Source organism: Bufo bufo, chromosome 1, assembly GCF_905171765.1.
Source record: "Bufo bufo chromosome 1, aBufBuf1.1, whole genome shotgun sequence".
Classification (NCBI taxonomy): domain Eukaryota; kingdom Metazoa; phylum Chordata; class Amphibia; order Anura; family Bufonidae; genus Bufo; species Bufo bufo.
This window is the reverse complement of record NC_053389.1, coordinates 215,028,986-215,056,895: the sequence shown is the minus strand read 5'-3', so window position 1 is coordinate 215,056,895 and position 27,910 is coordinate 215,028,986. Positions and strand designations below refer to the sequence as shown.

The 27,910-nt window shown below is 41.7% G+C and overlaps 1 protein-coding gene across 3 annotated transcripts in view; it reads left to right on the top strand.

The window, feature by feature from the left end:
• Positions 1-27,910, top strand: part of LOC121003239 (brain-specific angiogenesis inhibitor 1-associated protein 2-like) — a 142,042-nt gene that overhangs the window by 96,773 nt on the left and 17,359 nt on the right. For all 3 annotated transcript variants that reach the window (XM_040434918.1, XM_040434928.1, XM_040434912.1), the window contains 4 exons: positions 11,379-11,531; positions 12,942-13,151; positions 16,424-16,661; positions 21,536-21,737. In XM_040434918.1, coding sequence (XP_040290852.1) covers positions 11,379-11,531; positions 12,942-13,151; positions 16,424-16,661; positions 21,536-21,737 — 803 coding nt within the window. The remainder of the gene's footprint in view (positions 1-11,378; positions 11,532-12,941; positions 13,152-16,423; positions 16,662-21,535; positions 21,738-27,910) is intronic.

Here is a 27,910-nt window from a genome sequence, read left to right as displayed (position 1 = left end):
CCCCCTTTCCCCCCGGACGGACTTACAGGGAGCCGCAGAGCAGGAAGCCTGGCAGGGACTCGGTGACACTGTCTCTGACTCATTCGATTCTTTTAACTAATAAACTGTCAGACGATTCTGAGTCCCTGCACTGTGAGTCAGTGCTGGTTGCCTCTGATTGGTTGGAGGGCGGGGAGGGGCGGGGCGGAGCTAGCTTCCACTGTAGGCTCCGATTACACTGCCTGCTGCTGCCTCTGAAGCTGTCAGCTGTGCGAGGTGCAGGGGCAGGCCGCGGACAGACACAGAAGCGGCGCACAGGTATCGGCAGTGGTATCGGGGACATTTGCACGAGTACATGTACTCGTGCAAATGCCCGGTATCGGTCCCGATACCGATACTGGTATCGGTATCGGGACATCCCTATATACAGTACAGACCAAAAGTTTGGACACACCTTCTCATTCAAAGAGTTTTCTTTATTTTCATGACTATGAAGGCATCAAAACTATGAATTAACACATGTGGAATTATATACATAACAAACAAGTGTGAAACAACTGAAAATATGTCATATTCTAGGTTCTTCAAAGTAGCCACCTTTTGCTTTGATTACTGCTTTGCACACTCTTGGCATTCTCTTGATGAGCTTCAAGAGGTAGTCCCCTGAAATGGTCTTCCAACAGTCTTGAAGGAGTTCCCAGAGATGCTTAGCACTTGTTGGCCCTTTTGCCTTCACTCTGCGGTCCAGCTCACCACCAAACCATCTCGATTGGGTTCAGGTCCGGTGACTGTGGAGGCCAGATCATCTGGCGCAGCACCCCATCACTCTCCTTCATGGTCAAATAGCCCTTACTTTCAAAGTTTTCCCAATTTTTCGTCTGACTGACTGACCTTCATTTCTTAAAGTAATGATGGCCACTCGTTTTTCTTTACTTAGCCGCTTTTTTCTTGCCATAATACAAATTCTAACAGTCTATTCAGTAGGACTATCAGCTGTGTATCCACCTGACTTCTCCTCAACGCCACTGATGGTCCCAACCCCATTTATAAGGCAAGAAATCCCACTTATTAAACCTGACAGGGCACACCTGTGAAGTGAAAACCATTTCAGGTGACTACCTCTTGAAGCTCATCAAGAGAATGCCAAGAGTGTGCAAAGCAGTAATCAAAGCAAAAGGTGGCTACTTTGAAGAACCTAGAATATGACATATTTTCAGTTGTTTCACACTTGTTTGTTATGTATATAATTCCACATGTGTTAATTCATAGTTTTGATGCCTTCAGTGTGAATCTACAATTTTCATAGTCATCAAAATAAAGAAAACTTTTTGAATGAGAAGGTGTGTCCAAACTTTTGGTCTGTACTGTAGCTGGGAAGATATTTCTAATCCAGTTATTCCAATTCATAGGTAATGACAGATATGGATGTGGTCATAGTTCATACTTTGGCCAACATTAGTAATGTATGATTGTGTGATGTAATAGGTTGCCTAAGGAAAAATAAGGAGGGGGGTCCCAACAAGACAAAGCTTTTCCATATGTCCTATTAGGACATTCGGATGTTATAGAGGATTGTCCAAATCTTGAGACTCCCCCTCATCCAAATAGCTATAGACAAGAACTGCTGCACTGACTGGCTCCCCTTCTAAAGGGCATGCACCATTGTGATAAATTTGATGACGTTTGTGCATGTCTGGTCTAATTTTATCCTGGATAAATTCAGGCCAATGTTAGAACAATGGGGCAGAATTATTATGTTTTTTACTACTGTTTCCTTACATGAATAAGCTCTTGGGGGTTATTGTTTTTCCTTGTGGAGACCACCAGCTGTTGTAGGGAGTCACTGTCAGCCATTGTGGGAGACAACAGTCTTACTATAGCCACTACAGGTAATTATACTGTAAGTCCAGGTAGATGGGTGTCTTCCTTTTGGTGCAGACTTGCTTGGCTAAAATCCCTACCCTAGTATTGTTATATGTGTCTTTAATCGGTTGGACACCTCTAATAGGTGGCCTTAGAGAGACAGTTTTATTCCTTCTAGAGGAGAGCTAGATTGCACACACACTAAATATATACAGTACAGACCAAAAGTTTGGACACACCTTCTCATTCAAAGAGTTTTCTTTATTTTCATGACTATGAAAATTGTACATTCACACTGAAGGCATCAAAACTATGAATTAACACATGTTGAATTATATACATAACAAACAAGTGTGAAACAACTGAAAATATGTCATATTCTAGGTTCTTCAAAGTAGCCACCTTTTGCTTTGATTACTGCTTTGCACACTCTTGCATTCTCTTGATGAGCTTCAAGAGGTAGACCCCTGAAATGGTTTTCACTTAACAGGTGTGCCCTGTCAGGTTTAATAAGTAGGATTTCTTGCCTTATAAATGGGGTTGGGACCATCAGTTGCGTTGAGGAGAAGTCAGGTGGATACACAGCTGATAGTCCTACTGAATAGACTGTTAGAATTTGTATTATGGCAAGAAAAAAGCAGCTAAGTAAAGAAAAACGAGTTGCCATCATTACTTTAAGAAATTAAGGTCAGTCAGTCAGCCGAAAAATTGGGAAAACTTTGAAAGTAAGGGCTATTTGACCATGAAGGAGAAAGATGGGGTGCTGCGCCAGATGACCTGGCCTCCACAGTCACCGGACCTGAACCCAATCGAGATGGTTTGGGGTGAGCTGGACCGCAGAGTGAAGGCAAAAGGGCCAACAAGTGCTAAGCATCTCTGGGAACTCCTTCAAGACTGTTGGAAGACCATTTCAGGGGACTACCTCTTGAAGCTCATCAAGAGAATGCCAAGAGTGTGCAAAGCAGTAATCAAAGCAAAAGGTGGCTACTTTGAAAAACCTAGAATATGACATATTTTCAGTTGTTTCACACTTGTTTGTTATGCATATAATTCCACATGTGTTAATTCATAGTTTTGATGCCTTCATAGTCATGAAAATAAAGAAAACTCTTTGAATGAGAAGGTGTGTCCAAACTTTTGGTCTGTATTGTGTGTATATATATATATATATATATATATATATATATATATATAAAAAATGATACAAAGGGACTGGTGAAAAAATGTACAACTGGAGACGAACAAATAATTGTCCATCTGACAACTATCATTCTAAACTTAAGGAACCATGAGAACCAGAATCAGAACTTCTTGGGCCCTGCTATTCTTGTTCCACCCTTGGTTCCAATCCAGGTTTGAGCAGAACAGATTTCATTTGAGACAGACTAATTTCTAGGGATTCACACCCTGCCAGCTTCAATGTTTTTGAATATATTGATGACATTAGTTCCTAAACTAAAAGTCACAGATTACATAGGACTTCAGCCCAGACTGCCACTGAACTAAGGGCAAAGAGATGCAATTAGGATTGGTAGGTTATCTCTTATTGCCATATCAATCATTAGATACATTGGCCTTTAAGCTTCATATTGTTTTATGTAAACTTCTGGTACCAGATATAGACTTCAAAGGAGAAGTTGTGATGCATTGGCATTTATGGTATTATTCCTGAAGGTCAGGAGGTTACTCCCAGAAGAATGTTGGTCTTCCTGCCAAAGCCTATACTTATAGTTCTCTGCAGACCTCTTTTAATGACATGGCCTAGTCATTTCTATAGGAGCTGATCGTATGATATTCTATGTCCTTATTTCACCATAGATTCCTATGTTTATAATACGCCTCTTGTCCCTATATAGTGTTTATTGTATCAGGAAATGTGCTTATAGAATAGAGAACAATGGGATTTTGCTCCTCCAAATTCCTTTAAAAAAGAACAAGAGCATTGACATCACATCAGCACAGGAAGGAGTGAAGTAGGGGACCTGGCAATGAATCCGTTCTAGAGGACAGTAACAATGTAAACCTAGTATTCACGACTTCCTCTTTCCTTTTCCAAATAGAATTGTTGTCATACTCTATGCCTTCTATAATGTTATGTTAAAGTTTTTTTTTTACGGGAGTTCTATATTGATGACCTGTCCTCAGGATAGATCATCAATATTTGAGTGGTGGGGGTCCAACAACCAGCACCCTGACCGTTCAGCTGTTCGAAGAGGCCAAGGCGCTCCAGTGACTCAGAATCCCAATAATCAGATATTGATGACATATGCTGAGGACAGGTAATCAATATTGAACTCCCAGAAAACCCCTTTAAGTGGAAATCTATATGTACACGATACATGGTATATGATACATATAGCTATATGTTACAGATTATTATTGTCTGTAATACAGCACCCATATAGATCTACGGACACATGCGGTACCTCAGTATATCTCCCATTTCATATAGCTTTTATCTGGGGGTACTATTGCTCCTTGTGGAGAGCACCTAGTAGCCACAAGGAGTCTTATAGGCCATGCAATGCTCTTCTCAGAAAAAGCAAATTAGCTCTCGTTCCAAAAAAAATAAAGCACAGCTTTCTTTTCTTCTTCGGAAAGAAAGCTAATTTGCATGCCTTTTTCCCAGGAGAACATTGCATAGTATATAAGACTCCTTACACTACTAGGCACTCTACACAAGAAGAAATAGTACCTCCTGGGTCCCAGACAAAGGCTTCTTACCCAAATAAGTCACTTCTCTCTGATCTGCACTCATGAGGGACAGTCATCCTGCAAGAACGGTCTGTAGATGAGATGCTGGCTTGGGATGGTTAGTTGAGCGAATTGGTTAAAACTGAATCCTCATTAGTTGTTCAAAACGGCAAAATCTATGAATCCTTATCCTGAACCAACTCTAACATCTCAATGAATCCACTGTATCTAATTCATGAATAATGCTGGCCATTAATAAGTTAGCGGTTGGTTTCTGGTGGGATATAATATCCCTGAGGTCTAGAGGAGTAATAATAGTATCACTAGCACCTACTTAGAAAAATAACACCCTCGATGACCTGCCTTTATACCACTGTCATCTAGTGAGTTAACATTGAGTTGTGTAGTTCGTCATTTTTATTTTTGGTGCTGTCTGTTTCTAGCTCGGGTGCCTAGTGGGCTTAGAATCAAATCCATAGTGTCGAGTGGCTTTCATAATTATTGGCAGTTGCTTAAAAGGTTATTATACCCTCTGTGTCTAGCTGGTTAATAAATATCTTCAATTGCGATCTAATAGGTTAAAGGGGTTGTCTCACTTCAGCAAACAGTATTTATTATGTAGCGGAAGTTAATACAAGGCACTTACTAATGTACTGTGATTATCCGTATTGCTTCCTTTGCTGGCTGGATTTATTTTTCCATCACATTATACACTGCTCGTTTCCATGGTTACGACCACCCTACAAACCAACACTGGTGGCCGTGCTTGCACACTATGCGAAAAAGTGCACATAGGCTAGTGCTTTTTCCTATAGTGTGCAAGCACGACCACCACTGATGGATTGTAGGGTGGTCATAACCATGGAAATGAGCAGTGTATAATGTGATGGAAAAATGAATCCAGCCAGCAAAGGAAACAATATGGACAATCACAATACATTAGTAAGTGCATTGTTTTAACTTCCGCTACATAATAAATGCTATTTGCTGAAGTAAGACAGCCCCTTTAATTGTAGCTTTCCTAGTCCCCCCTTTTTGTTTTAGCAGAGAAGAAGCCAGATAACATTGTATTGGCAACTATTCTGGTGCCCGTAGGAGTTTATTACCCAGCTTTCTGAAAATCCTGACTGAAATGTTGTTACACTGCTGCCCCCTCTCACTCTCTCTTTTTCTCCTACTGTTGTTCTTGTGGCAATCTTCACTGTATTCCTGGGATTGTATTCAATGATATCTTGAAATGATTAGACATTTAGGTCCTGCTTGCACAGGAGAATATGACATCTGTAGACCTGGTGGTATCTGGAATAGGTCCTTAAAAACAAATGATGGTTTACATGGTAATAGACAGGGTAGAACATGACTTGGATCGTTTAGTATATATAAAAAAATGTGTCCTAATTGGTGTTGTCTAGTTCTCTTAGCTGTAATTAGGCCTCTGTAACCTCTTTAGTCTGCCTAAGAGATCATCTAGATGGAGGTAGACGTTGCAACCTGTCAGATTCTATGTTTTTCATAGGAGGTTTAAAAATGAGCGCCTCCATTGCTATGTGTGATGTCTCCAGCGCACATCATAAACATCATTCTTATGGCGGTGCTAACAATCCATTAGAGATATGTAGTCTTGGCTTGGATGTTCATCACCAACATTTTGGATGTGGAGCTGTGCAGCTGAACAGTGACCTCCAGGTCACCCCTCGTACAAGAATCCTGTGCACGGAGATGTGCTGTGATCTGAATACATAGTCCAGCTGTCTTCTCTACAATGTCATTAGGAAGAGATCAGAATACTTCCAGTACCTACAAACTCATTGTTACATCTGTTTCCGGGAAGGTTGTGTGACCGTGGGCAAGATCACAAGTTCCAGACAAGTGGGTTCACGCATAGGTTTTTTAATGACACTTTTGCGGCTTTAGTGACTTATTTTTTTTGCTTCTGAGCGGTTTTTGGTAAAAAAACATCCAGCTGCAGATGTTAGCTGAAAGTCTATGGGAAATATGAAACGCAAGACACAAGCTTTTTCTTTTATCTCTAGTGGTGTTTTTGATAATTAGTTGATATTTGGGGTCTCTGGCTTTTTTCTTTTTGTGATGCAGCATGTTGGAGATGCATTTTTCTTTTTTGGCATTTCAGGAAAAAGTAGTTGCGCAAAAAAAAAAAAACGCTACTAAAAATGCTGTAAATCGTTTCTGTAGAAAGTTTTTAAATTTTTACAGTTGTCACTCATGTTTCCAAAACTCCTGTGGTGATTCATTCTGAACACATAAGACTGCATTACTGGCAAGCTTTTCCATTCTGCTGCATGACAATTCCACTGGTTCCCTGGAGGTCATGCCAGTTTGACATATCACTCCTAGAACAGGGAGAATTAATAGAAGGTAGACTAGAAGCCCTATATTTGGGTATAATCTTCATTTATGTACAGATGAAGATCTACATAGGTGGAGAGACACAGCTAGCTACAGAGCTTAGGGTACTTTCACACTTGCGTTAAACTTTTCCGGTATTGAGTTCCGTCCTAGGGGCTCAATACTGGAAAAAAACAGATCAGTTTTATCCTAATGCATTCTGAATGGAGAGCAATCCGTTCAGGATGCATCAGGATGTCTTCAGTTCAGTCACTGTACGGTTTTTGGATGGAGAAAATACTGCCGCATGCTGCAGTATTTTCTCCGTCCAAAATTCCGGGACACTTGCCGGAATGCCGTATCCGGCATTATTTCCATTGAAATTGAAATGCGCAGACCTTTAAAAATGTGAAAAAGATAAATACCAGATCCGTTTTCCCGGATGACAACCGAAGAGACGGATCCAGTATTGCAATGCATTTGTGAGACGGATCCAGATCCGTCTACAAATGGTATCCGTTTGCATACAGATTGCCCGCGACGGACCTGCCTGCCGGAATCCAACAACGCAAGTGTGAAAGTACCCTTAGGGCTCATTCAGACGGCCGTATGTTGTCCGCAAAAATGCGGATACGTTTTTTTGGAGACAGTTCAGCATGTCCGCAAAAAAACGGATTGCATTCCGTTTTTTTGCTGACCCCGTACACTTTAATGGGGCCACGTCCTGATTTTTACTGACAAGTATAGGACATGTTTCATTTGTTTTGCTGAGCCGTAGAGCAGAAGAAAAGGGCCCCATAGAAGTGAATGGAACAGCAGCTAATCCGCAAAAAAATGGATACACATTTTTGCGGACAGCATACGGCCGTCTGAATGAGCCCTAAGTCTGTAATGTGGCACAATATCATGACATGTTCTCAGGTGAACAGTATTTGCTAAATGAATAAATTGATATGACTTACTCCCAGTTGCCAGAATAAGAGATCCAAGTTACAGCCAGCTGTTAAGACTGTGGCTAGGAAGTGATTGAATGGAATGGCGCCCTGCCACTCCATTCAAAGTCTACGGCACTGGTGGAAACAGGTAACCACATTACATAGTTTGAATGGGCCTGAAATATTTTGGCACCAGATATTGCAGGATACCTTCAGAGGTCTTGAGTCCATACCATGAAGAGTCAGAGCCGTTTTAGCAACACAATGGGGGGTGTTTTTAGGGTTATGGCTGATTGGTGTGCATATATATATATATACGCACTGTATTGCACTTTATATGTGCCACTAGCCTGTTGACATACCTCACAGACACAGCTATAATCACTGACAAAAAGAGTTGACCCCAAAAAGTAGAAGTGAAATCTTGAGCCTTGACTTATAGGATAATATTGTCTTTGATACCCACTTGGCCAAGATCTCAGCTGGAATGCATGAAGAAATGGAGTATAATTGAATCTAGTGTCATCGTCAACACATATTAATAGCCCCTTCCTTCATTATCCAGCTCAGGCCTTTGATTTTGTGTGTGCCTAGATCTTTCTGCCTCACTCTTCGTCCATTTTTCATTAGCATGTCAGCTGTGTAAGGGGGCTGAGGGAGGAACAACATTTGGCTCCAGTGATTTAAAAAGGCTAGGCCATTATCTCTGCATCCCCTTTGTAAACAGGGTTGTCATGGGAACCATTACTTTTGGATCATGGCTTGCCTACTTGAGGCCAGTTTTGTAGAAGAGCAGTCTGGGGGAGGTGAACTGGGGAGGGAAGATGAGAGCAGTGCTGGAGGCAGCAGAAAGAGGGAGGGGGCAATGAATAGTTACTGTTTCTTAAAAAGAATGTAAGGATGTCCCCCTCCCTCCCCCGCCCCTACCCCAGCTTAATGATTTGGTACCATCCTGTTTATTGAATCACAGATCAGGAGGCCAGAGACCTCTTTGTAACCCTTTCTCTGTCAAATTGTCCTTCATGCTGAGGATTGCCTTATTAAATCCTGCTGAAGTCTACTGGAGGGCTCAGAGGCCTCATAGACAGATTCTGACTCAGCAAGACATCTTCTAATTTTCTTAAGCATTTGGTTAAGTTCAAAATGGCTGTGATAGGCTGTGATAGGAGACTGCCAGATGTTTAAGAATTGTTCTAGTCAGGAGCTCTGGTAAATAAGCAATTGTCAAGAACGTTATCATTGTGGAAGTGAAGCAACCTGGGGATTGTCTGCCCGCTGACATTTTGACAGCCTTATCAGTGACCAGTCGTTTTGTTTTTGTAGATAAAGATTTAATGGCAGAAATTCCACCAACTAAACTGTTCACCTCTGAAATTAAGAAAACAGTTCTTTGCTCATATTTTTTTTTACTTCATATACTTTTTTAGGTGGATTGTGCATTTGGGTCCAGACAAAATAATGTGTATATATCATGAAAATGGTAGAAAAAAAAAGGGGAACTTCAAATTATTAGCTCATTGATCTAATTTCACCCAAAATTAAAAATGTATAAAATTCATTCTGAATCCTTTCTTTATGCAGTGTTTTTATTGTTTTTCAACACCTGCCAAAAAAGTATTATGAATGTGTTTTTGGTGCCATTTCTTTTATTCTGTGACCTTTTGCATATGATTTCTTCAGTTCGAGAAGCCTATGGGGAAAAAACTGTACAAAAAAAAAATGCCATAACAAGAGTATGCATAGTTGACAACAATCCCAAATTTGCAGGTACTGTCCCTAATTGTCAGAGACAGACCCTGCAAATTTGGGCTGCCCCTGGCCAACATGGGTGTGATTTATATAGGTACTGTACATAAATACGTGGTCCCACGCTGTTTATTCCCAGGGAGGGCCTATTTACTAACTGCAAGGTTGGTCGGTATGGAGCATGCTGTGTTTTGGCCACAAACTAAAATGCTCTGTAGTTAGACTTTTCAATATTTGAACATAAACTTTAAAGCAAAATTTTTACCTAAAAAAAACTGTGTAAAACACCAATGGAAATGGCATGAAAGTGCAACAAAAACACTTTGGAAAGGTTTCACGTACAGTGTTTTTTTTTTAGCAATATGCCACATGGAGTTTTTCCTAACACTATTTTTTAACTTCTTGTTTCCACAAAAATATTTTCCACAAAAATCCAGTATGCTCTAGTTCTTTTCATGTGTTTGAAAAAAAAAAAAAAGGATGTAAAAGAATATATACATTTAAAAAAACACTTGTAAAAAGTGCATTGAATTCATGGGATTTTTTTACAGGCCTAAATAACTATCAAGGGGAATTTATTGACAGCTCTGCACCTGTTATTTTGGTGTTAAAAACAGATTGGTGCTACAGTTTTGATATTTTCTCCCCTGCCTCCACTTTTTTGAAACTGGCAAGAAAAGTGGTTGTAGTTAAATGAGAACCAGCAAGTTTCTGACAAATTTATTATAAGTAAGGACATAAAATGGTACAAATTATAGCTGAGCTCTGCACCTTATCAACATGAATTTGAATATACTCATGCATTTTTTTTTTTACAGCACTTGTTTTTTTGGTGTGGTTTTTGTTGCCTTTTAAGTGGTGTTTCTTTTTTTAAATGGCTTTGTAAACTGCATTTTTTTTTTCTGGCTTTTTCCCCTATAGTGAAAGAGATGTAAAAATTGCTGGAAATAAAAAGGCCTAGAGCCGCAACATTTAGAAAAAAAAAAATTGCAAAAAGACAAAAAACACCACTTATCCAATAAAAACACCAGTAACAAAAAAAATGTGTTCCATGTTTTATATTTGCCATAGATATTTAGCTGGATCTGAAGTTATTATCGTAAAAAACCATGGCAAAGAGATGCAAAAAAAGAGCAAGAGTGCAGAAAAACGCCACTAAACACCTATGTATTAAAACAACCTTAATGGGGGTTTATCAGCTCTGTGATTGTGACCAGAACAGGGCAAAATGCCTTCATGTGACAGAAGAGGAGGATTTATTTTATGTCAGTAACATGGAATGTCTGGCAGACCCCTTAAAAATGTCCTGATCAGTGAATCTAAACAAAGCTCCTCTGATATCTCTGCAGTGGTCAGATGGCAGGGAATGTGTTTATATAGTCCTGACATAAGCCCGAACTCAGTAACCATTCACTTACACTGAGCCTCACTACAAAACATGTTTTGATGCCATTCATGTAACATTGCATGTGCATCTGTAACAAAAAGATAAAAACATTTAAATTAATTTTAATCAATCGAATCAGGTTGCAATACCAGACACAGCCCATGTACCAGGGTGGTGCTGTTTCTGAAAAGAAAGCAGACAACCACTTTGAAAATGAAATGTATCCCTATATAAGAAAATACCAGTCTAGCAACATTTTCCAAGAAAAAGCAGTGTCAGATGAAGACCATTTTTCATTAGTGTCTCCATTAGGAGCAGAAGCAAACTGCAGTTGATTTCCACCAAAGGGTAGTCCTGTGTGCATTGTTTAGAAAGGTATATGACAAACGGAACTGACTATCTAAGTACTTTGTATAAATGTTTTCCAGTATGTTGAGATCATGAGCACCAAACAGTGTGAGTTGGACCAGTTTGTGGCAGAAGGGTATAAGGCAGCGCTCACAGAAGAACGGAGAAGATACTCTTTTCTGGTGGACCGTCAGTGTGCTGTATCCAAACACTTCAGTGCCTACCACACCAAGGTATTAAAAGATATTTATCTACCACCCGCCATCCCAATGAACTGTAACGAACATCAAACAAACTGGTGAAGGCCATGTTCACACCACATTTAACAAAGAAACAACAGACAGGGTGCTCCAGAATTTACTGTACTAGCGGGTGTACATTTATTAACAAGTATGGAGAACTGATAGGTCCTCTTTAACATAGAATTGCCTCTGGAACGGTGAGGATCCATTCTACTCTTTGTAACTCTCTTGGAATGGAGTTGTCGCTAATTCAGCCAGATACATAATGGCTCTTAAAACATACACATTAGTGTATTGTCAGCTGAACCCACCGATAATAGTGGGTTTGGCCGACAGTCTAATGTGTGTGGGGAGGTCACGAAACTACCCCTGACAAATGATCAGGCGAAATTGATATTTTCCCCCGATCCTTTTATTCCTTCTGAGGATAAACTATCGCCAGAAGTGTCTGTCAGTGGCTTTTTCCCTTCTCCCCATTGAATACACAGACACATTTGGCCGAACTAAACGTGTATGAGAGGGAGTTGGTAGAGATAACTGACGGATTTAGTATTAAGCCTCATTAACATGTCAGTGTTTTGGTCAGTGATTGTGAGCCAAAACGTGGATTGGAGCCTCCACAGACATAAGGTATAAGGGAAAGATCTGTTCTGTGTTTAGAGCCGCACCTGGTTTTAGCTCACAATCAATGATGGAAATAACTGACTGAACACTGACGTGTGAATGAGGGTTAACTTGTATTTTATTCCGCATTTAAATCTTTCCACTTTTTATGTTTAGGAGTCCAGTGAGAGGTTCTATCGGTGACTGACAGCCATCTTTACATGTATACTTATACAAGGAAAACTGTCAATCACTTGATAGGACCGCCCACTGGACTCCTAAGTATAGAAAGAGACAGGATTTAAATAAATGAACTTTATAGAATCTTTTACTACAAATCTATATATTAATCTGCCCAGCGTCTTATGTTCTATTATCTACTACCCTTCCTTTATCAGAGGCCTATGTATGGAATGGTTTAGTCTACTACACTATTCAATATATTTTTTGTACTATACTGATGTATACCATCCCAAATAAATAACACTCTTTTGGTCTTTGATGGGTTAATAGGACGCTTTAAACACACTCAACATGTATGTTGGGAGCTTTTCCTAAGTACATGCTAAGTGGAGGCCATTAACGTGATGTAAACATGGCCTTAATTTTCATAATTATTCTACTTTATTTCCACAAGATAGGCAACTTCTTTAGGAATGTAACAGAAGAGGACAAGACTAATACATTACACAGGAAGACACTGAACCACTCATTTTCCTTCCTCCACAAAATGCTGACTATTCACATTCTAATGTATGAGCTGTGATAGTATGATTCATGTCCTTGATGTTTTAAAAGGTGAAGGAGTTGTTAAGTGCCAAGCTCCCGTCATGGCAGCAGACTTGTACTCAGCCCACTAAACTTCCAGAGCGTGCACTGATGCTTGTGAAACAAACTGCTAATGCTTCCACTGAGCCGGTCATCTCAGATCCAGTGCCAAGCACAAAACCACTAGATGTTCCTCCTGAACTTGCGCCCCTTCTAGGGGGAGGACTGTCTATGAATCATGTAAGTGTCTTCCAAATTGTATTTTGCATAACTGGATCATTTGACCCTTGAAAACCAGTTTAATTAGACCTACATGTTCTGTAAGTGTGGAAGAATTAATAGGAAGAGGGCACAGCATGATAAGTTATGAATTATATTATTTTGGCCAAGTCATAAGGCCTCCATACAGATTAGTGTATTGTCGGACTTGTGGGTTTGGATGGCAGTCTAATGTTTGTGTAGAGCTTCCGACAACTCCCCGATCTTGCCAAGGTAGAGAAGGATCGGGAAAAGTGAATATTTTCACCCCCTCCTTTTGTTCTTCTGGGAGATAAGATACAGCCAGAGGTGTCTGGCAGCCGCTGTCTCCTTTCTACTAATTAAATGCCCATACACATTCGAACAAACCAAACATGTATGAGGAAGTCAGAAGGTTTAGTTGTCAACCAAATTATCGTTTGGGCGACAACTCTTGAATGTGTATGGCAGTCATTAGTGTTTAATTGGATAAATATGTTATGCAGAGAAGGACGAGCCATATGTACAACCAATAGCAAAGGGTCCTAATATATGTTATAGGGGTTAGATCATATTCTTCTGTTCAATGCTTTGTCCCCTCAAACCATGGTCCTCACAGTACAGTTGAGTTAGATTATTATGACCACTTCCTACTTTGGATGTCGGCACCGCGTAGCTAATGAGGAAAGTCACATGTCGTGGACTGGCTTGGTGGATATATAAGGTGTGTCAAAGGCTGTCTGCACACATCTCTCATTGCTGTCATGGTGTCATCCATGTGGAAGACACTTTTAACTGATTTGGGTATAAATCCATCCTTCCGTCCAACAAGACTGTGACATGTCACACTGCTAGAAATGGATGACATTGTTGGAACATGAACAAGACTTCCAAGTACCACCCTGGCCCCCTAATTCCCCACTTAAACCCAATTGAGCATCTGTAGGACCATCTCGATCGGCATGTTCTCTCAATGGATCCTCCCCCTCACACCCCTCAGCAGCTGTGGGATGCACTGCAGTCAGCATGGCTCCAGATACCTGTGACGACCTACCAGGACTTTATTGAATCACTCCCAGTCCATATAGCTGCTGTCCATACTGCACATGGCAGTTACTCTGGATATTAGCTGGAGGTCATAATAATGTGACTCAACTGTGTAGTCGCATGTTCTGTCTTTATTGTATATACTCCACTGATAGCAGTATTTCTTATTGTCTAGTAAATTGCCTGTAAGGAACTGCACCGATGAGTCTAAAGGCTCACAATGTTGTGCTGTATGTATTGGTAGATTACAAATAATTATATATATATATATATATACACTGCTCAAAAAAATAAAGGGACCACTTAAACAACACAATGTAACTCCAAGTCAATCACAATTCTGTGAAATCAAACTGTCCACTTAGGAAGCAACACTGAGTGACAATTTCACATGCTGTTGTGCAAATGGGATAGACAACAGGTGGAAATTATAGGCAATTAGCAAGACACCCCCAATAAAGGAGTGGTTCTGCAGGTGGTGACCAAGGCCACTTCTCAGTTCCTATGCTTCCTGGCTGATGTTTTGGTTACTTTTGAATGCTGGCGGTGCTTTCACTCTAGTGGTAGCATGAGACGGAGTCTACAACCCACACAAGTGGCTCAGGTAGTGCAGCTTATCCAGGATGGCACATCAATGCGAGCTGTGGCAAGAAGGTTTGCTGTGTCTGTCAGCGTAGTGTCCAGAGCATGGAAGCGCTACCAGGAGACAGGCCAGTACATCGGGAGACGTGGAGGAGGCCGTAGGAGGGCAACAACCCAGCAGCAGGACCGCTACCTCCGCCTTTGTGCAAGGAGGAACAGGAGGCGCACTGCCAGAGCCCTGCAAAATGACCTCCAGCAGGCCACAAATGTGCATGTGTCTGCTCAAACGGTCAGAAACTGACTCCATGAGGGTGATATGAGGGCCCGACGTCCACAGGTGGGGGTTGTGCTTACAGCCCAACACCGTGCAGGACGTTTGGCATTTGCCAGAGAACACCAAGATTGGCAAATTCGCCACTGGCGCCCTGTGCTCTTCACAGATGAAAGCAGGTTCACACTGAGCACATGTGACAGACGTGACAGAGTCTTGAGACGCCGTGGAGAACGTTCTGCTGCCTGCAACATCCTCCAGCATGACCGGTTTGGCATTGGGTCAGTAATGGTGTGGGGTGGCATTTCTTTGGAGGGCCGCACAGCCCTCCATGTGCTCACCAGAGGTAGCCTGACTGCCATTAGGTACTGAGATGAGATCTTCAGACCCCTTGTGAGACCATATGCTGGTGCTGTTGGCCCTGGGTTCCTCCTAATGCAAGACAATGCTAGACCTCATGTGGCTGGAGTGTGTCAGCAGTTCCTGCAAGACGAAGGCATTGATGCTATGGACTGGCCCGCCCGTTCCCCAGACCTGAATCCAATTGAGCACATCTGGGACATCATGTCTCGCTCTATCCACCAACGTCACGTTGCACCACAGACTGTCCAGGAGTTGGCAGATGCTTTAGTCCAGGTCTGGGAGGAGATCCCTCAGGAGACCGTCCGCCACCTCATCAGGAGCATGCACAGGTGTTGTAGGGAGGTTATACAGGCACGTGGAGGCCACACACACTACTGAGCCTCATTTTGACTTGTTTTAAGGACATTACATCAAAGTTGGATCAGCCTGTAGTGTGTTTTTCCACTTTAAGTTTGAGGGTGACTCCAAATCCAGACCTCCATGGGTTGAAAATTTGATTTCCATTTTTTTTATTTTTGTGTGATTTTGTTGTCAGCACATTCAACTATGTAAAGAACAAAGTATTTCAGAAGAATATTTAATTAATTCAGATCTAGGATGTGTTATTTTTGTGTTCCCTTTATTTTTTTGAGCAGTGTATATATATATATATATACTGTATATATATTAGACTTTCTGTTTAATTAGATCACAGGCCTCATCCTTGTTGCCTGGAGAGTTGCCTCTTTGAAATTCAAAGTTACAAGACATGAAGGTTTATTCTCATCTCATAGAGTGATGGCAATGGATCACTCTATGTCTTCAATTTGTGACCACTGGGACCCCACCATCTGAGAATCAAAGGGGCACAGCACTTGCTCCTGCACAGCGGCGCTCCCAGGCACCTGCTGTGTAACTGGAGGGTAGCCCCATTCAAGTGTTAAGACAGCAGTTGTCATGATAAGACTGATCTTTGAAATATTATCAGTATATTAGATTGCTCATGAAAATATTTGTGATCTTGCATTTATAGCGGATGTCTGTACAAGAGGTTCTTCCCATACCTAATGGAGAGAGCCATCGAGCAAAAGGACCCCGGGAAATAGGAAACCCTGTTCATTTAGATCCAATACCATCCAATCAAGTGATTCCACCACATCCATCAACACCAACTTCAGCTACGCCTCCAACCCCTAAAGCCAATGAATTGTATTCATGTACTCTACCAATACCACGCAAGCCAGCCTCTGAGAACAGACTGGCAACGTTAGGTGAGCATCTTATTTATTATCCTATGGAATCACCAGCATGGGACAACTATATGTACTGACTCACTGCCTATGATACCTCCTTCATTATTATCTAGCACAGTGAGCACCTCATTTACGAATGATGGATGTGTGTGCTGACATATATGGTATACTTACTACAAGCAGCGCCATATGGATGTGGTTCCAACAGCCATATCCATAGATGGTGAAGCATTTGTGACATTTCTAGGATATTATAAGAGTATGGACTGATGCTGCGACTGGATGTAGGTGGCCAATTCAGGTCCACCTGCAGCAGCCAATGGCCACATGATTTTGCAATAAAGTCATGGGGCCGTTGGCTGCGGCAGGCGGGTGTGGCTCGCTTGCATGCGGTCAGCCACCTCATCGGGCCATACCCTAAAAATATTTTTTTTGTTTTTTCACATCAACATTAGCTCAAGAAGTTTTCAGAGTGTGGACTCCCATACTAATCTTTCCAGGTGATTGTTGGTAAAAAGATGTTTGACATACAGAGCATTAGTAAAGAACATTGTACATGGTTATACAGTACAGACCAAAAGTTTGGACACACATTCTCATTCAAAAAGTTTTCTTTATTTTCATGACTATGAAAATTGTATATTCACACTGAAGGCATCAAAACTATGAATTAACACATGTGGAATTATATACATAACAAACAAGTGTGAAACAACTGAAAATATGTCATATTCTAAGTTTTTTAAAGTAGCCACCTTTTGCTTTGATTACTGCTTTGCACACTCCTGGCATTCTCTTGATGAGCTTCAAGAGGTAGTCCCCTGAAATGGTTTTCACTTCACAGGTGTGCCCTGTCAGGTTTAATAAGTGGGATTTCTTGCCTTATAAATGGGGTTGGGACCATCAGTGGCGTTGAGGAGAAGTCAGGTGGATACACAGCTGATAGTCCTACTGAGTAGACTGTTAGAATTTGTATTATGGCAAGAAAAAAGCAGCTAAGTAAAGAAAAAAACGAGTGGCCATCATTACTTTAAGAAATGTAGGTCAGTCAGTCAGCCGAAAAATTGGGAAAACTTTGAAAGTAAGGGCTATTTGACCATGAAGGAGAGTGATGGGGTGCTGCGCCAGATGACCTGGCCTTCACAGTCACCGGACCTGAACCCAATCGAGATGGTTTGGGGTGAGCTGGACCGCAGAGTGAAGGCAAAAGGGCCAACAAGTGCTAAGCATCTCTGGGAACTCCTTCTAGACTGTTGGAAGACCATTTCAGGGGACTACCTCTTGAAGCTCATCAAGAGAATGCCAAGAGTGTGCAAAGCAGTAATCAAAGCAAAAGGTGGCTACTTTGAAGAACCTAGAATATGACATATTTTCAGTTGTTTCACACTTGTTTGTTATGTATATAATTCCACATGTGTTAATTCATAGTTTTGATGCCTTCATAGTCATGAAAATAAAGAAAACTCTTTGAATGAGAAGGTGTGTCCAAACTTTTGGTCTGTACTGTAGTTGTTTTTCAGTAAAGTTAGCAAAAGCACGTAAAACAGTGAGAGTTCACATCCACAAGCATACAACAGGGCAAACATACATTTGTGGTGCATGTTGGGGAGATATGCTGAACATATAACTCCAATATATGCCACTTTTTTATCATATGCTTTTATACAGTATATCTGCCATGGACTCCCACTGTAAAAAGATTTGTAGGTGTATGTTTTTCTGCTGGATCCCCTTGCATTGAAAAGCATAGTTGGCTATTCTTTTTGTATATAGCCTGAACTATGGGCGTAGTTATAGGGGTGCAGAGATAGTAGTCACACCTGGGTACCAAAGGCCCTTCTGCCTCTTTAGATGACACCAGCATTATAAAAGGTACATAGTAATTGTGGGCTCTGTTCCTGGCTTTTGCATCAGAGCTCAAGTGCTTTTAAGGCTATGGAAACCGTTATCTATTTTTTAAAATTGTTTATCTGCTTCCTAAATGCAAAATCCACAACAATCCAGATAGACTTAAAAGGGTTTGTTTCATCATAGACAATGGGGGCATATCACTAGGATATGCCCCCATTGTCTTATAGGTGCGGGTCCCAGCAGGGCTGCTGGGACCGGCAGCTATATCGAGAACTGGAGAACTTTGGTCCGGCCACTACCAAGCCAGCTCCCCATAGAAGTGAATAGGAGCGTACCGCGCATGCGTGGCCCCCGCTCCCAATTATTTTCTATGGGGCCGACGGAAATAGCCGAGCCAGCGCTCAGCTATTTTCGCCGGCCCCATAGAAAATAAATGGAGGGCGGCTGCGCATCCGCAGTGTGCCCTCCTTCACTTGCAGGGCTCCGTTCTCAATATAGGTGCGGGGACCCATCCTAGCGATATGCCCCCACTGTCCATGATGAGACAACCCCTTTAATTAAAAAATTCCAACCATTTTAATTCTGTAAAAGGTTACTGCAGTTTCTGAATCTAACATAAATCCGTCCTGCTTCTGATGGCTCCCTTTTTTCTCCTCCTCCATTTTCTTAGTGTTATAGATAGAACAGGAGGTTTACATAACAGATGCACATTGGGGAAGGGGGGGAGGGGGCATGAGCCAAGGAGGACAGCTCACACGGGCTGTAGATAGGGAGGAAAGAACACACAAGGCAGTTTGCAGGGGGAAGATAGCAGCATCCTGCACACACAGATCAGCATGTATTACTGGGAGGGACACATATACATGAGAAAAGCCTTAAACTAGGAGCAGGTTGCAAACTGAATATCAGGGGTCTGAGAATGATTTACACTTAGATTGTAGCCTGAAACTTAGTGGAGCTTTTTTTTAATTCAAGGTAACCACTAACATATGCTAGAATCCAGTGGCGTGACTAGAACTGACTGGGCCCCACAGCAAATTTTTTAATGGGCCCCCACTAGCAACACCCTCCTCCCATGCAAATCTCACTCTTGTGGCTAGTCAAGATAGCTCTGTCAGACCAGGCCCAGAAGCTGCTCTGTCTGTTTCCTACATGTATATACTGTATGTCATGTCACTGTATATAATGTCATTGTATAATAGTGTTGAGGGGGCCCTGACAAAATTCTTCAGTCCTCCTCTCAGCGGGCCCCTTTTGAGTTTGGGCCTCCATGTCAAAGTTATCCCTAGCCTTTATGTTACAGCATTGTCCCAAACATGTGCCAAAAGGCAACTCTTTTGGCGCACATTTTAACCTCAGCACTAGTGTTGATCGAGCACCAAAGTGCTCGGGTGCTCGAGTAGAACACTTTGGGATGTTCGGGTGCTCTACAATGTAGGTCAATGGGAGAACCCGAGCATTAAACCAGGCACCCCCTGCTCTGAAGAGGGGAGGGTGTCTGGTTCAAAGGAAAAGGTCAGACATTTATGGAAACACCACCAAAATGGTTCAGTAATAGTGAGAATAGTGATGAATAGTGTCAAGCACGAATATTCTAATCATGAATTTTTATTTTATCTATCATTAATAAACTTTTATTATAAATATTTGACCTATCATAAGTACATTTTTATTATAAATGTTTTACCTATCACTAATAAACTTAATATAAGTATTATTTTACCTACCATTAATAATTTGTTTTTATAGATACTATATCATTACCTGTAACAATAGACAACATATAATCACACAAAGGCTATATGCCAAAAACCGGGGATGTGCAAGCCAACAATCTATCCGTAAGACAGATAGTCAGCATACCTTACAATGGCAGCCTTGTGTGCAATGAGACATTCAAGCATCTCTCATCTGACTGAGAGCTGGTAAGCCTCAAAGTTGCCTGATCTGATTTGGATGGCTTGGGGGACCTACATATCTAGACCATTATGATTATGGTGACCAAAAAAAAGTATATATTTTTTTTTGGGATGCCAGCTTACTCTTTTCTCACTGCTTAGGAAGTCTGCATAAAAATATTCAGTTTTCTAATTGTCCTAAAATTATATTCAATAACCTTTCTATACTGTTTTGTCGTGTAAATTCATTTGCATAAACATGGGCATATGGGAATGCAAATTAGCAGAATCAGTTTTTCAGCTGAAACACTATTTGCATGTCTTTCCCATGTCTTTATATTGTCTATTGTATGTTATAGGTAATGATATAGCATCTATAAAAATAAATTATCAATGGTAGGTAAAATAAAAACTATAAAAAAAGTACAGAAGATAGCATAATAAGGATTCGAGATTACAAAGATGTGAACTCTCAAAGTGCCGATATTCGCGATTAAAATATTCACACTTGAGAACACCCGGTGTTCGGCCGAGCATGCTCACCCAACACTACTTAGCAGAAATCTGTCATATAAGCCGGGAGATTGTTCCCAAAGTGTATGTAGAACAGGCATCACAAATGTAGTGTGAACACAGTCTAAGCACTCATGAGAATATTATTACTTATTTAATAAATCATTTAGTGTTACACCACTTTGCTTCATTAGACCACAACATGCATGACTAATCGAATCGTGGTTTCTACATTTCATATTAGATATGGCCGATAATGATTATATAGATATTATAAGCACATTGCATATGCAACCATTTCAAAATGTAGTTTTTTTTACCGTATTGCTCTGGTATCGGTAGGGCTCTAAAAGTACAGGTGCCTGACAGACCCTGTTACTGCCTGCATGACCATAATCAGAGTACAGGCTGCTGTGTGTGGTAGACTTTATTATGCCCAAGGCATAACACTATGGACGTTTGTCTTTTTTCAACCATATTAACTATGTAACTCTAGCGTGTCTTCCGGGGTAGGACTTGAATGTTGTCTTTATAGTATAAAAGTTAACACCATTAACAACACACAAAACAAATACAGTTTCATGTCATTTTTAGAACATTTCAACTGAATCTTCTTTTTCTCCCCTGCAGTTGAAAATAAAACTCTACCTCGGATCAGTCCGCTATCTGTTTTGCCCCCTCGAGTGGAACGACGCAGAGTCCAGGCTGTCTTTTCTCACACCGCGGGGGAGAACAGCACTTTACTCAACTTCCAGGAGGGCGACGTTATCCTTTTGTTGGTACCAGAGGCCAGAGATGGCTGGCACTATGGAGAGAATGAATCCACCAAAATGTAAGTGGTACATAGAAATGACAATGGCTTCTCATACAGCACACTTACTCGCAGTAAGAAGGATATCCTCAAGCCCCGAACCTGTGTATCCCACTCAAAGATATGAATACTTCATATTATAAAACATTTCATAAGATTCATTTGGGTAGGATTAAAGGAGTTTTCTGGTTTTATGTAAATGTTTTGCAGCTTTATAGTATACTTTATGCTTCCATTTCTCACCATTTTCAAAGTCTCTGCTTGTTATCAATGTGCTCAAGTGCGAGAATTTTAATCGTGCATATCGACACTTTGAGAATTCTTTTTATAGATGCTATATCATTACCTATAACATACAATAGACAACATATAATCACACAAAGGCTGTATGCCAAAAAACGGGTATGTGCAAGCCAACACTCTATCCATAGGACAGGTAGTCAGCATACCTTACAATGGCAGCCTTGTGTGCAATGAGACACATCCATGGTTTATATCATTCCTGCTTATATTGAGAATCTAAAAACTTGTTCTGAGCTACCGCTTCTCACATGTGAGGCAGGCAGATGGGGACGTGTGCACCAGACCACGTGACTGTAATAGGGGATCATCCCTGGTTGTCTACTGGGTGGGCAGAACCTATGCAGGACTGCACTTTCTAGAAGAAATGCACTATGAAGCCTGTTTGTATGAATGCTAGTTCGCGATCATCTTTCAGCGTAATGCTGCCGCCTATTACCTGATGAATGAGCAAACGCTTGATCATCGGGCAATCCAAATCTTTTGACATGTTGAAAAATTATCGTTTGCAGGCGGCAGATTGTGGTGTCTAATCATGATCTGCTGCCGGCAAACCACTACACATCATAGGGATGAGCGTTGCAGTTTTACTAATCCCGTCTAACCTTTAGACAATATAAACCTACACAGCCAAAGGAGTGCCAAAGTTTTCACAGTGGCTGAATCTGGATGATACATCTGGTGCATAGTTAGACTGTCTTGGGTTTATACTGTGAGAGTTGTCCGAGTTATGAAAAAAATATATAGCACTGTAAATCTGAGGGTCAGCAATATACAGTATACATAAACTAAGCAAGTTTTAGGCAAAAAAAATTATATTTCCTCATTTCCCTGGTTCTCTTCTGGCCCTTTGTTTACCTGCAATAACAACAATCTCTGAGGTTTTCCTCTTGAATATATATGCCCCTCCCCCCGCTCTGCAAAGGGAGTGAATAACAGTGCTGCCCTGAGTGACATGGCCGACCTGCTGGGGGCGCCCTGGTGGGCTCCCCCTGACTGGGGCTGCAGCCCTGGGCGAGCGGCTCTTGAGACGCCCCCAGCGCCGTGACAGGGGGGCCAGGAGGTGGAGGTCCTTCTTAAATATGGCAGAGCAGGCATCTGCTTACCCTGATGGCAGGTGCCTGCTCTGCCAGCAAATTACCGGAGGAGAGGAGGCAGGCGGCAAGGGAGGCTGTTCTAGCAGCTCCCCACTCCTTCCTCGCACGCCCTCTATGATGCCGGAATATGACGTCATGTGGATGTCTGTCGGTCAGTAAGTGTCTGTGTGTTTGTCAGTGAGTATATGTGTGTGTTTGTCTGCCAGTGAGTGAGTGTCTGTCAGTGAGTTTCTGTGTGTGTGTGTGTGTGTGTTTCAGTGGGTAGGTGTATGTCTGTCAGTGAGTGAGTGTGTCTGTCTGTCAGTGAGTGTGTGTCTGTCTGTCAGTGAGTGTGTGTCTGTCTGTCAGTGAGTGTGTGTCTGTCTGTCAGTGAGTGTGTGTCTGTCTGTCAGTGAGTGTGTGTCTGTCTGTCAGTGTGTGTATGTGTGTCTGTCAGTATGTCTGTCAGTAAGTTTCTGTGTACGTCATTCAGTGAGTGTCTGAGTGCGTGTCTGTCTGTCAGTGAGTGTATGTGTGTCTGTCAGTGAGTGTCTGAGTGCGTGTCTGTCTGTCAGTGTGTGTGTGTTTCTGTCAGTGAGTGAGGGGGCGGCAAAATGGATCTTTGCCTAGGGCGGCAAAAATCCTTGCACCGGCCCTGGCTATATGTGTAGGACTACATGTTCCAGCTGTACAATGACACTGCTGATACAAACAAGATCTTCCCCCTACATGTGCTTGTGCAATGCTCTGCAGAACTCCTCCAGTCTGTCTGTGTCTGCAGGATGAGGAAGAAAGATTCTGTGTCTCTTCACTGCCTGCAGCTACTCAGGAAAGCCTCCAGCCCTCTCTGCTGCTTAAGGGGTTAAAGTTTCCTGAAGAATCCAGGGAGAGGGAGACACAGGGCAGACAGCAGCAGACGGCAGTTCAGGGGAGCGTGGCCAGCACAGTGAAGTCTGGTTTACAGACACATATCTGCTCTCTCAGGCTTGTGCACGAAACATCATCAGAGCAGCGAGAGAGGCTGATATCACATGACATGTGACCCCCAGTGAGATCTGAGAAAGCAGCCACTGCAGATACAGTAAGTGCATTGTAAACCCCTTACATTTGCCCAGTTAGAAACATACAAAGGACAAAAAATAAATAACTCGGACAACCCCTTTAATAAATCTGATGCAGGGCATGTAAGGCAGACGTCTGATGCAGTTAATAAATCTCCCCTAATGTATATTAGAAAATGTATATTAGAAAAGGCAGAGTTACTAAATTGGTTACTTAGCTCTGTATATACAAAAGAAGAGAAAGGAGCTGATATCTGTGGTTCTGGGGCTGTTAGTACATCCAATAATATGCTCAAACTTTAGATATGGTCCAAGATAAGTTAAATAAAGTAAATGTGATCAAGGCTCCGGCTCCAGATGGATTACACCTGAGAGTTCTTAAAGAGCTCAGTTCAATCATTGATGTGCCCCTGTTTATAATTTTTAAAGATTCTCTAGGAACTGGTACAGTGCCAAGTGATTGGCGCAAGGCAAATGTGGTGCCTTGTATACAGTATGTGACTATAAATAATATTATAAGTGATAACCAGCATGGGTTTACCAAGGACAGAAGTTGTCAGACGAACCTGATTTGTTTTTATGAGGAGGTGAGTAGTAGCCTGGACAGAGGGGCGGCTGTGGATGTAGTGTTTCTGGATTTTGCAAAGGCTTTTGATACTGTCCCTCATAAGTAAAGTTTGTAATTGGATTGAAAACTGGCTGAAGGACCGTGTCCAGAGAATTGTGGTCAATGATTCCTATTCAGAATGGTCCCGGGTTATAAATGGTGTACCCCAAGGTTCAGTGCTGGGCCCTTTATTATTTAATTAATTTATTAATGATATGGAGGATGGGATTCATAGCACCATTTCTATTTTTGCAGATGACACCAAGCTATGTAGTACTATGTAGTACTGTGCAGTCTATGGAAGATAAAAAAGGATAACGAGATAGACCCGCGCTGACTGCTGGTGCTAAATAGTAATATAATGTTGCTAGTTTCTTGGTTACAATCAAAATATCAACAATACCACAAGATAGGTACTTGCCAGTGATGTTGCGGGGTGTAAAACGTCGCAGGGATGGTAGCGCTTCCACGCTGTGGATCTTCAGTCTTCAGCTTCCTCTATTTTGCATGTGCGGCCCTGGCCGGTGGCTCGTGCGAGCGAGGGAAGCCACACTGGTAATCTTAGGGAGCAAATCTTCCATGTGACGTCACACTAGGTACGGGTGCCTCCTTGGACCACAACTATGGAAGATGTCATAAACTACAAGCTGACTTGAACACTCTGAGTGACTGGGCATCAACTTGGCAAATGAGGTTCAATGTGGACAAATGTAAAGTTATGCATCTTGGTAGTAATAATCTCTGTGCTTCAAATGTCCTTGGGGATGTAACACTGGGGGAGTCACTTAGAGAGAAGGATTTGGGTGTCCTTGAAGATGGTAGATTAAAGGGTTTCTGTCATCGCAAAATTCGTTATGTAGCTGGCTGACATTAGCGATGTGCTAATGTCAACAGTACATAACTGTGTAACTTTTATCTGCCTACATGCCGCCGTTCGCACAGAAAACTAACTTTTAAAATATGCAAATGAGCCTCTAGGTGCTATTGGGGCGTTGATGCAGCACCTAGAGGCTCCGTCTCCTCACCGTACGGCACGCCCATTTTGCTTTGATGGACATCTCTGCTCTGTGCTTTGAAAGTAAAATCCTGCGCCGTCCCGTTTAGTGTTCGGCGCAGGCGCAGTGAGTGAAGGATGCGCTCCTGGTGCCGACTGTCTTCACTTCCGGGGAGCTCTGTGATGTATTCAACGCAGGCGCAGTGAGGAAGCCGGCAGCAGGCGAGCACACACCAATAATGGTTATAGGGTGCTAAATACACTAAATTAGTAGCATCAAATTTAAAAGTTAACTTACTTTTTGGAGAAAAGAATGCACAGATAATGCTTAAAAGGTGTTGCCCCATCTGGGACAATTATGGCATATCAATAGGATATGCCAAAAATATCTGATAGGTGCAGGTCTAACCTAAATCTCAAGAATGGGGCTCCCAAGAAAATGGAGAGCAAGCCACATATGTGTCGCCTGCATTCATGACCATGGAACTGTCTCGGCCATTTTTGGAAGACCGACAACAGGAAATGGAAATGGAAATGGAAATTTTGTGACTTGGAGGTGACGTTGGTTCAGACCATCATGATGATTTCTCCGGCCACGACTTGTCACTGTATAGTTTGTCAGCCATAAGTCTTCAGCTTGTTGCTTTACCAACACATCTGCACCCTACATACTAACACAAACACCTTAGTGCCACATGCTGTGTTCTGAACATAACAATCATGTCACATACCATACCCCCTGAAAATAAAATGCCACACACAGTACTACTAATGGTAGTGCTCCCTACAGATAGTGCCTCGTACTTTATGCCTTATTTATTTAAGGATTCTTGCTATGTGCCCGCTCTAGTGCCTTTTGCTATGTGGCTCCATAGTGCGGTATGTTCTCTGCCCCAATACTTTGCTTCATTCTTTGCGCCACCAAACAGTGACTTATCGCTATGCCCCCATACTGTGTCTCATGCTCTGTTCTCCCATACTATGCTTCTTCTCTGTGCCCCCATACTCTACCTCATACTCTGTGCCCCCATACTCTACCTCATACTCTGTGCCTCCATACTATGCCTCTTTTCTGTGCTCCCATACTGTGCCTCTTCTCTGTGCCCCCATGTATGCAGTGCACACATTTATAATGCTTACCTTTCCCTGTCCCCAACGACGTCCTCAAGTGATGTAGTCCTGGCCTCTTCTGGCCAGACCTGCACCTCAGAAATGTCGCAGTTGGCGTGATGCATCACAACAAAGCGCCGAATGGCGGAGTAGGGAACCAGCAGTTCCCATCATTTCAGTGTTGTCACAGTATACGAATAATAAACCCAGTTATGTTATAGCATAGGGATAAAAAAAAAAGTCATAGTACATGTATAATAAACCCAGTGATGTCACAATACCTGGATAATAAACCCAGTGATATCATAGTACATGTATAATAAACCCAGTGATGTCACAATACCTGGATAATAAACCCAGTGATATCATAGTACATGTATAATAAACCCAGTGATGTCACAATACCTGGATAATAAACACAGTGATACCATAGTACATGTATAATAAACCCAGTGATGTCACAATACCTGGATAATAAACCCAGTGATATCATAGTACATGTATAATAAACCCAGTGATGTCACAATACCTGGATAATAAACCCAGTGATATCATAGTACATGTATAATAAACCCAGTGATGTCACAATACCTGGATAATAAACCCAGTGATATCATAGTACATGTATAATAAACCCAGTGATGTCACAATACCTGGATAATAAACCCAGTGATATCATAGTACATGTATAATAAACCCAGTGATGTCACAATACCTGGATAATAAACCCAGTGATATCATAGTACATGTATAATAAACCCAGTGATGTTACAATACCTGGATAATAAACCCAGTGATATCATAGTACATGTATAATAAACCCAGTGATGTCACAATACCTGGATAATAAACCCAGTGATATCATAGTACATGTATAATAAACCCAGTGATGTCACAATACCTGGATAATAAACACAGTGATATCATAGTACATGTATAATAAACCCAGTGATGTCACAATACCTGGATAATAAACACAGTGATATCATAGTACATGTATAATAAACCCAGTGATGTTACAGTGCAGGAATAAGAAACAGTGATTT